The 11,746-nt window shown below is 38.6% G+C and overlaps 1 protein-coding gene across 1 annotated transcript; it reads left to right on the top strand.

Moving 5' to 3' along the window:
- Nucleotides 1–5,805: 5,805 nt before the first annotated feature.
- Nucleotides 5,806–11,208, top strand: LOC129724373 (zinc finger protein Xfin-like). The gene is made up of 4 exons (XM_055679234.1): nt 5,806–7,405; nt 8,396–9,789; nt 9,913–9,998; nt 10,055–11,208. Exons 1-4 carry the CDS (start codon nt 6,292–6,294, stop codon nt 10,464–10,466), a joined length of 3,006 nt encoding a protein of 1,001 aa, XP_055535209.1. The 5' UTR covers nt 5,806–6,291; the 3' UTR covers nt 10,467–11,208.
- The last annotated feature ends 538 nt before the right edge of the window (nt 11,209–11,746 follow it).

Consider the following 11,746-nt stretch of genomic DNA (forward strand, 5'->3'; position numbering starts at 1 on the left):
TTAACATCCGTGACCAAGAATCGGGAGAAACTGCTGTACGTTATCGATTAGCAAAAGAAAGAAGAAGCAAAAAGTGGTAAAAAGTTGAAACAACAATATGCGAGGTTTTACAAAAGCAACTTTACAAGGCTCTACACGTTTGCTATTGTGCGAAGGTAAAAAGCTAAGACGAGCAATAACAAGGCACACAGCTCCCTGCATGTAACTGGAAACAAGGTCGAAACGTCCTCTATGCGTCCAAGCAACATCAACTGTGTCTGTGTGCGTGTTAGCGGTTTGGCACGTTTGACAATACATTTCTGTAGCTGTTATTGTCAATCTCGTATAGTTTATGCACATTACACACACATTAATCATTAATGTTTCTGGGAGTCGTTCGGGGGCGCCACGTTACTGGAAGTTCGCAAGTTATATGAGAAGATCTGACACTTATGTATCTTGTTGGGACCGTACCCCATATTAGTTGTTAAGCACGTTATACGGCTATTGATTATGCGGGTCTCTCTCTCTGAGTATCTCTACACTAAAAAAATCGACACGTTACTGCCAAGTGGATTTCACTTACTTTTGTGCTATTAGATGCAACAACTTCACAGCACAAAATCAAGTGTCTCACACTTCGGTTTGCCATGTCTTGCATACCAAAACCAATCCTTCTTTACTCAGATTCCAGTGTTAAAACTCGTCAAATGTCAAAACACGTCAAAATACCGTGGATTCCATTTAAAATCGATGTGGGTTGATTTGTTAAAATGATTAGGTAGGTTTAGGGAACATTCATAAATGACGTAGCATTTGTGGGGAGAGGGGAGGGGGGTTTGCAGTTTTGTGACGAAATGTGACGAGGGGGAGGGTGGGGGTTCAAGCCAAGCTACGTAGCAAACATGAAACTGAGAAAAAAATTTGGATTTTTTCTGATTGTACTTTTTTATCACTGTTTTGTCTGCTTAGGGTCATTTTTATTCCTTCCTTGTCTTTTCTTGTTCATTAATGACTCAAGGTATGTTTTGGATAATAAAATTAGTAAAAAAAATTATGTGGGGGGCGGGGGGTTGTTATAAAGCTACGTAATTATCTAGAGGGGGTCCTGACTTTGTGACGAAATGCTACGATGGGGGAGGAGGGGGTCAAAAAAACCTAAAAAAAAGCTACGTAATTTATGGATGTTCCCTTATTGGTATTCATGTGTAAAGGGCATTTGGTGTGCGCGTGTGATTTTTTTCAGTGTAGTACCTACCACTGACAAGCATCTTATTATGAAAAACATTGTCTGTGTTGAATTTTAAATGTATGAAAAAAATCACAGGAGGGTTGTGTGCAAAGCCACAACCGCAAGGATGAAGTAGAATACTTTTACAAGAAAGATAACCCGGCCGCTTACGTGTCAGTCATTTTTTCTAGTAAATAAACTTTGACTAATCAGATCAATCGAATTTTGCGCTTCAACAAGGATTGACCATTTTGAATATAATGTGTGAATTATCTGTACCGATGACTCTAAGTAGTGAATGGTTAGAGAAGGGAGCAACACATCTGAGCAAGCTCTGCAATGTAATAGTAATAACTTATTTCAATATATATTTTTTAAGCCGCAGAAAGCAGCAGAGCAACCACTATCGACATAAACTACTTTCATTACTACTTTTTACTTTTTTTTTTACATAAAACTTTCATATGAATTCATCTATTTTATTTCAGAAAACCATAACGCACACTCTCCATTTGTTTTTCGAATATTTTCCTATTACTTTTTTTTGCATGTTGTACGTTAAAAATTCGAAAGTTTTAGCTTTGAAAGGAAGTCAATCGAAATCTTATTTACATATTCTTATTTTTCTTATTGTATTTTAATACATTTTAATTCATCCCACTTTATAGGTAAATAATTATTATTTTATTGTTATAATTAATTAAATGAATTATATGCTTATTTCAATATATATTCTTTTAGCCGCAGAAAGCAGCAGAGCAACCACTATCGACATAAACTAGTTTCATATGAATTCATCTATCTTATTTCAGCAAACCATAACGCACACTCTCCATTTGTTTTTCAAATGTTTTCTTATTACTTTTTTTTTGCATGTTGTGCGTTAAAAATTTGAAAGTTTCAGCTTTGAAAGGAAGTCAACCGAAATCTTATTAACATATTCTTATTTTTCTTATTGTATTTCAATACATTTTTATTCATCCCACTTTATAAGTAAATGATTATTATTATATTGTTATAATTTACTAAATGAATTATGATCATATCACTTATCAAAGTGAATCCTGATCGGTAACCCACCCTACTAACAAAACTCCCATCCGTGGTTTTTGTAGGGATGCAGAGGTATACTCGGTCTCTAACAAAGCAAAGACTGCATTGTAACATTCCTTCCCTATTGTAGGTTTCGTGCGGCACTGGCACAACAGGAAATTTATAGGTCCGAGCGAAACGTGTTCGAAAATTTTCGTTTAAAATCATTTTCCTTTTCACGAAAACCTCAAATTTTTAAACTTTTCCTACTCACCCAACCTATTTGAGTCTGTTATATACATATAATAAGCAAGTTGTATGAGTTTAAATCTCTTTTCTACCATCTTTTGAAGTATATTTTTAATGTGAATCGCAAAAACAAATCTTCTTATAACTCTAGATATTTTGTTAATTTTGAAACAAATTTTTATGAGATAAAACAGAACCGCGTTTGGCATCGTTTGACATCAAAATCCAAAATAAAAAATTTTGAAATGTGCCGTTGTTGCACGAAACTGACGATATCCCCAACTGACTGTAAGGACGTGGCCGGCGCCATTATTGGTCTATAAAACATCAGGTCATTGAATGATGCACAGTGAGGAGGAATGGCCACTCCCAGTCGTTTCTTCAGTTGATTCATTGTGCATCTTGAATGGCTCGGACCCATCACGGAGTAGCAACCATTGATATGTACAGTCAGAACTAAGCTAAGCTAAGGTAACAAGGATTGACCATTTTGAATAATATAGTAAGTTGCTTGTCATGGTTGGGGCTTGACCGCTTGACCATTTTTAAATTTTGAGATGAAATTTTTTTTGACATGAAATTTTTTTCGGATGTCTTGCTCATGACTGAAGGAAAAGATAATTCAGTACGTTTTGAGACACGGAGATGAAGTAAAATTTATTACTTTTACAAATTTAAAAATGTGAATTACCTCATTAGAAAATATTAACTCTTCAATCAAGTTTTTATTTCATCCTGAAAAGGACAATTTGTTGTTCATTTTACTATCGGATAATATGCCGATCACATCTTTGCGTTATCACTGACAGTGCGAATGAAGTATTCCTTGTGATAAAATAAACAGTGAAAAGCTGATTCAACACTCCAAACTAGACGGCTCACGTGTTGTCAAAATGAGTCAACTTTTCATTGAATGTATTTACTAATGCCCACTATCACACAGAGATTTCATTTCACTAAAGTGCCTCACTGCAACTAGTTCGCTATCCACAGCCATGCCACAATTGTGGCCGCTATACGCTACCATTGGTATCCACTGTCCCTGCATCAGCTGGCCCAGCTGCTATCGTTGCTGGAATCCGCTCGCTACCCATTGCTACGCCACAGCTATGGCCGCTTTCCGCCATCGCTGGTATCCACTGCACTGTTGTCGCTGTCTTGAACTATTATGAGCAGCTTCGGCTGAAACAGGCTCTTATATAGGCCAAATAGCATGTTTCAAATTGCAAGGTATATGATTCTGTCGACCGTGCTTGAGAAGCAATCATATAACGACCAATCAGAGGTCGAATTTTTCGTTTTGACAAGGCTTGACTATTTTCAATAGTACAATAGTGTGAATAATAAAATTACAATTTTCTTCTTTTGGGAAGAATCATAGAAGATTTTCCAATCTATTGCTGCAAGAACGAAGGAAATCCATCGAATACTAACCGATTTATTAGCATTTGAAATTGGACATATTTTTCACTTTTTTCGGTTTTAGATTTTCATTTCACATCCCTATGTAGCCGAACTTCCTGAGAGAAGTATTCTACTTCAAAATCGGAAAATGCCTGAATTTTTTTCGGTTATAAGGCAATCCACGAGACAGTTGCGATCAGCTTATTTCAGTCTGTTTTCAACTTATGACAGCTTTATTTATGTTCGATCGGTTACACTTTGGATGCAATCCGGACCCAGAAGCGTGAAAAACAAATGTTATCCGATCGGTAGCTCTAGTATCGCGAGTGCCAATCCTAAATACAAGAATAAAAAATCACTTCCGATATTATTGCCGACATTAAAAGATTTCGGTTATGGGTGTGTTTTGGTTTTGCAGCTTGAAAAACAACAACAATAACAAAAGTACAAACAATAAAACGTCACCCGTGGATTGCCTTATTGATAAATTACACGCATAATTAAAAGTCAACCAACTTAGGGACTTTTCACCAGAACTGTTTCATCATCAGGGTCGCCATTGTTGCAGATAAATTTCGAGTCTAGATAAACTTATAAGCTGAATTGGGTTGTTAAGCTATACCAGTTTTTTATATAATCAGAAAGAGCTACATTTTCTAAGCACAACGTGATTTTTAAAAATTTTCTGTCGCTGTCCTTCAGTTTTTAAATCACGAATTAAAACTGCTCTATATCTGCTCGAATTCGCTACAATGACAGTTTGTTCATATACCAACTGTCATTGTAGCGATTTTGGAGGGATTTTTATTCTTCATTTAAAAATCGAAGTACGATGATATCAAATTTAAAAAATCACGTTTTGCTCAGAAAATTACACTATTTTAGCTGATATATAAAATCCCGAAATCCGTGAATAGCTAAACAACCCAATTCCCAAAATGTGTTAAAGTTTATAGTAAATTTATAGCAATACGTAACCAGATAGCGCTACCGGCGACGCCAGCCTCGTACATCGAATTAATGTTGTTGTGGCAATAAGCTCATCACGCGGCACTAGGTAAAAATGATTTATATTGTGTCTCTGTTTGAAAGTTTACACGGGATTTTCAATCAATATTGTTTTTGCGTAAACTTCTGTCTGTCGTATTTTGCAGTCAGAACCTCGGGGGGATGTTGACTTCAAAATAAAATGATTTTCTATAAGGCAATCCAAGGGTGCCGTTTCACTACTTGTACTTTTGTTATTGTTGCTGTTTTTAAAGCTGCAAAACCAAAACACGATCAAACCGAAATCCCTTAACGTCGGCAATAATATTAAAAGTGATTTTTTATTGTTGTATTTAGGATTTGTACTCGCGATAATAGAGCTACCGATCGGATTACATTTGTTTTTCATGCATCTGGATCCGGATTGCATCCAAGTTGCGATCGATCGAGCATACATAACGCTGTCATAAGTTGAAAACAGACTAAAATCAGCTGATCGCAACTGTCTCGTAGATTGCCTTGTTCTGTTTTGGACGAGCCATTGGCATCCCTATATCGAGTAACAGTGAATGACAATGAAATGTCCTGGGCTCAAAATAATTTGTGCCCGTTGTCAGCAGTGAGATAAAGATGTATGGAAAGAGGCGATGATATGCTATTCCGTTTACACATATGAGATGTTAGCCCTTGAAACATGGCGTGATTCCATAGGCGTGGTTTTAGATCACAAAAAAACCTATGGCTATCCCAGGTGAAATTTTATAACGCTGTTACCAAATGGTTACCAACGGATTTAAGTAAATTATCCTCATCAGACGTTTCGAAAAATTCGATTGGCCATCGCGATTTTGCAAAATAATTCTGACATTTCTGACGTTAAGCGTTAGTGGTCGTGTAATGTTTTCGTTCAAATATCGCACGGTTCGTATGTATGCGAGGACTGCGTTTAGCTGAGATGCTGACGAGATTACCACGACCGACGGGTTGCTGATGCTTGCGGATGGACGGAACACACATCTCGGGAAGGTAAAGGAGAATCGCAGTAACCTTGGTGTGCAACGGGCGTGCTCTAGATTCAGCATTTTCGGTCAAATTTTCCGCGTGCTTCCGGAAACCGGAAGTGGAAGCTTTGTGCGCAATCGAAAATCGGAAAAGTGAATTTTATGCTTACGATTGTTGGTGTTTGAGGAGGAGTTATGTTTTGATTCTTCACGGAGTTACGGATTTTATTTTTCCTCTGCATCATTGTCGAACACGGGGAAGATTAAGCACACCGATTGGGCATTTTTTCACGAAGGAATACGCTGGAAGGTGAGTGACGAAGTCAAAGAAGAAAAAAGTGGTTTAGCACGGCGACGGCGGATTTTTTGCGTTGAATTTCGGTTCGCTCTGAATATTGTGACTACGTAATGAACGAGGTTGAGGTAAAACAGGAAAAAGATGTGGACGTGTACGAGTATCAGCAGCAGCAACAAGGCGGAACGATTGCAAGTGATGAAAATGGTGGATCTGACCAGGAAATCGTGGTCGGAATTGATGCGGACCACATTAATTTTCTTACAAGTATGGCGTCCGATGATGATTCACTGGATTGTCCACCGGAAGTGGAAGGCAGTGACAGAATGGGTTTTGCGGATATATGCGAAGAGGAAGATGAAGATGTGATAGCAACAGCGGAATCAATTCTATCAAGAACGGCGGAACGGACAAACCAGCAAGTGTACCATTGTGAGTATTGTAATAAAACCTTCACCTGGTTGAAATCCCTCACGGTGCATCTTCGCACTCACACCAACGTAAAGCCGTACAAATGCGAAATGTGCGATAGGTCTTTCGTACGATCCGATTATCTCAAATACCACATAATGAAATCCCATGAAACAAACGAACAGGTTTTCACCTGTGTGGCATGTTCCGGAGTATTTGCAACAAATCGTGGCTTACTGCGGCATATTCGAACTGAGCATGGTGGAGCTGTTGGCCGCAGAGAAGCCTACTCGGATAATGAATCTGTTGGTGAGATGGATGAAAGTGGAAAATTTGCCTGTACTTATTGCGACGATTCGTTTGTTTCTCGGGATCTGCTGATTGCTCACATGAAACACCATTTAGGCGAAAAACCATTCCGGTGCGATCTATGCCCAAAGTCTTTCATTCGACAGGATTTCCTGCAATGTCACCGTTCCAATCACATAAAAACTATGGATTTCAAGCAGAACGGGTTTCAGTCGGAATCATCGAAGCGGCCGCGAATAAGTCTTAAAAAATTGGCAGATCTTGTTCCGTCCAATTCGGTTTCAAGGGCCGAGTCGAGCGATGACGAAGAAGCGGAAGACGGAGCCGCCAGGTCTTCGGACAGTGATCACCAGAACAAGCAAGAGGAAAGCAAAGAGCAGGGTAGTCACCTGGAGACAATTATGTCTCAGGTTTCCAGGGCAGATAACGATCAGCTGCAGTGTCCGCAGTGCGATAAGACTTTTTCGGAACAGGCGACGCTGATGGAGCATTTGCGTACTCATACTGGTGAGTAGAACACTACAGTAGAATATAATAAATAATTGACAGGAATAAGATGTAAACAAATCGGCATTGTTAATGTTGAAAAGACAAAAATGATGAACAACGATATTTGTTTAACATTTTTTAATTACTTTTCTATTGTTTGTTCAAGTATTTAATAGGGGCAAATTTAGAACCTTCTCACTTTTTTAAGGCTGCTTCAGTATAAAAATGAATATAGAAGAGCCTATATTATGTCTAGATTTGTGTTTATACGACAATTCGAATTTTCATTTTTCATGAGCCCAGTCTGAGGAACAAAAGAAATCTAACAGTTTTTGTTTTCATTAAAAAGGTATTTTTTATATTTTTGATCAATATGATATATAAGGATTTTTTTAAACGCAGGTCGATTTGAAAATATTTTGATCTATTACAATGAGGTCTATGGCATTTTCTGTACTAATTGATTTCTAGAAAAGTTTATGGAGTGGTAGTACTAAACTTTCTCATAACTCAAAGATTTGTGACATTAATTTTTGTTATCTAAATTTGTACGTAAAATCAAGTTGAAGATCGCATACCAATCAAGAATCAAACTAAAAATATTGAGTTTCTATTGAGGATCGAATAAATTCAAATGGTAAAATAAAAAATGACGGACCATGTTATAAAAACTATTTGACATTTGAGAGTTTGAGTGGACAGGCTAAAATGTAGAGCAAGTTTGGGGTTGTTAAACGAGTTCAGAAAGACAGCATAATATATACCTAGAACGTAAAGCTTTATCAATTGAAATATTCATACCTTCGATTTGCAAAAAACGTTCTCAAAAGCCCACCATGGATGTTAATGTTTTACATTTTAATTTGTTATAATAGTCTTTAAATATATAATTTTACCTACAAAAATCGTTTTTGGGTACTGTTGGTTTTTTGTCATGAAATATCACTTACAAACAGCTCTTCAAGATAGTCCAGAATTGACGATTCCTTTTATTTATGTTTGTTTCAGCTTACACTCCGTTCCAATGTCCGCTGTGTAGCTTAGCGTTTATCCGCTCAGAATACCTGAAGAAACACTTGAAAAAACACATAGAGGACAACGGTGAAGATCCTGGCGCTCCGGGAGCAATCGATACCTCGATGCTATCGTTCGGAGGAGCGTCCGCCTTCACAAGTACTTCCAACGCCCCAGGTTCGTCGCTGTCGCTGTTAAAGCCTGTAAGTGCCAGGCCGCAATCGACTGGGATTTCTCTGCTGAAACCACCGGAGGAAAGAAAACCACCGGAACAGCAGGAGTATTGTATTCGCACGGACGACGGTAAATTTATGTGTACCGTGTGCGAGCGCGTTTTCTCCCACCAGCAAACCGTTCGTATTCACTTTAGAATACACACTAACGAGAAACCTTACAAATGCCCCCACTGCCCGGAATCCTTCATCCGGTCGGACTACCTTGAGAGACACATGAAGGTGCATTGGAAAGACGGTCCAGGAGTTATGCCGCCATTAACAGTGATGGGGAAAACTACGGCGATTGCGGTTGGTGCTTCGGACAGCAGCGACTCGACAAGTCCTCAAAAGATGACAATCGGTCGCGCAGGACTGCTACCAGAAAATTATCATTTTGTCGAGGCTGGTGATGGGCAGTATGCGTGCAAGATTTGCGACCAGGTATTCACCCATTGTGATTCATTACGAAAGCATGCGCTTACCCACACGGAGGAAAAACCATTTTTCTGCGATATCTGTGATCGATCGTTCAATCGAGTTGACTATCTAAAAGAGCATTTTAAATCTAAACGCCATCGGCAAGCGCTGGCTGAAACAAATGGCGACGTAATCGAAGAAGACGATGATTCAACTACAGACACAAGCATCGCTGGACGAATTGCGAAGACCAAGTCTCCAATAAGCCCTATGACGAATGCTCTCGCGGAACGGATAGAGTTCCAGCGAACTGACGACGGACGATACAAATGTTCTGAGTGCGATAAAACCTTCGTAACGGCGGTCACTCTTAAAATGCATCTTCGATTACACACAGGAGAAAAACCCTACAAATGCAGTATGTGCAGCATGGCTTTCATCCGGTCGGACTATCTAAAAACTCATGAGAAGATTCATCGGCAGGAAGCCTTCATGCTGGGTCATGGACTGATGACAACAAGGACGGGTGAAGATGCGGAAGATGTTGATGGTCGGAGCTCTACTGAGGAATCGGATGACGAAACAAGAATACAACCGGCTCATTCTACTGCTGGTTATAATGGAACACTTCCTGGCAAGCGTGATGCAGAACCGCAAATCAATAACCACCATGTAGGCGCTAGAGCTGTGGAAATAATTGAAGACGTCGATGACGATGAAGAGGAAGAGGACGACGACGAGAGTGAAGATGAACAGGTGAGCAGTAGTGGTAATGTAACGCTCCAACATTGAAGTTGGAATTGCGTCTCCAGTTATTTTATGCCGTATTATTTTGTTTTAAAATGCAAATAGCAGATATTGTACGTTAAAATATTTTAGGTCATTGAAGTGATGGTAAAGGAGGAAGACTCCGATGATGACGATGAAGACGAGGATGAGGAAGATGATGATGATGACCAGGATGGGTAGATTGGTTGCTCTGCTGTACCTTTCACATTTTAGAACCACCTTCTTTTTGTAGGGAGGATGGTCAGAATGATCAAAGCGTGGAAGCAGGGGAAGAACATGAGGAAAACGAGAACAACAATAGCTATGAGAATGAGGATAGTGCTTCACGGACAAGCGGCGCTGGTGTTGTTGGATCAGAACCGGTTGAACACAAATCGAAGCATAGGTGCCACGTGTGCCGGAAGGAGTTTGCATGGCCAAAATCGTTGAAAATTCATCTTCGAACGCATACTGGAGAGCGACCGTACGAATGCGAGGTGTGTGGAAAAAGTTTTACCCGATCCGATAGCTTGAAAGCGCATCGAAATACCCACGGGGAAGTTAGAGTATTGCAGTGCCATTTATGTGACGCGAGCTTTTTAGATGAAGGTGGCCTGATACGTCATCAAAAGCTGGAACATGGTATAGAACCGCTGGATGTCTAGATAGAAACAAATTTTGTGCACGTGGTACCTCAGTGAGTAGAGCATTGTCCTCACTCCCTCATGTGATTTTATGGCGATGCCAGGTGTATTCATGTCAGTACGATAATACCATTAAGTATGCACCACATACGGGACTTGAAACACGATATTTGCAAAACACCACCTGGTAGGAGTAACATAGTTCATTATGATTTTAGTCGTAAACCCCCAACAACCATCCATGTAAACAGATTACAAATTGTGCGGTCACAGAACTGCATCTTATATAGTAGGTAATGATATGATGGAAACAAATTTCCATGTACGCGATGGAAATGAATTTCCACATATTACATGGTTTTACAAATATATATGGTTATACTAGATGATTAAGAACGCGAAGCTCTAAGCAAACTAATTTTAGGTTATTGGTGTTAGCCTTTCGTTCAGTAAGTAAATCGAGTGCTGGTTACTAATCGAAAGGCTTATCCTGTAACTGTTTGAAACATGTACACATTTTCGATACCTGGATAAATGCAAGAAATGGAAATTTGGTTACGAAATCTTTCGTGGGTATGTTGAATAAATATCAGCATTTTTCTTTTTCGTTCATATTTTTCCAGTGTATGATAGATTGTCACCAATAAGAAAAAAAACTAAATGCATAGTTTTTATATCTAGACACGGAAGATGTTAGATTTTTCACAAAGTATGTATATTTGTATTATTTAAAAATTAAACTCCACATTACTGAAATAATGAATTACCAAAAAAGCGCATCATAAATTGTATTCCGAAATGAAACAGTTATCGAAAAGAAAATTTATGCTGACAGTATTGAACTGGTTTTGATCATGTTTGTAAATTTGATCACCGGCTTTAAACTTGATGCACTAATAAATAAAAGTGCAGAAAAGTTCCTGTAAGTAAGTGTTGAGGATTGAGGTAAACCCACTAACAAAACCATTTAGCTGTGCCTAATAAGGCCGTTACAAATTTTATTTTCATTTTATGTCACCCCCCCCCCCCTCCAAAAATCCTGAATATTGGAAGGGGAAGAAAAAAAGCTCAAACCGTTTTGTTCATTTTATTGGTTCTCTGACAGCATAAATGCTTAATTTAGCAACAAACAAGTCAGGTGACAGCGAGAGTATCGTCGAAAGGCAAGCGAAATAAATAATAATAATAAAGTGTTATTTTTCAACATTTATTTGAGTGCAAGTTACAAACGTCATAACTTGCACTCAAACTTTGATCAAAGATATTTTTTTATTTTCGTCTCGGTGTTATTTATTTTTTGC

The sequence above is a fragment of the Wyeomyia smithii genome, chromosome 2, assembly GCF_029784165.1.
Source record: "Wyeomyia smithii strain HCP4-BCI-WySm-NY-G18 chromosome 2, ASM2978416v1, whole genome shotgun sequence".
NCBI classification, from domain to species: Eukaryota; Metazoa; Arthropoda; class Insecta; order Diptera; family Culicidae; genus Wyeomyia; species Wyeomyia smithii.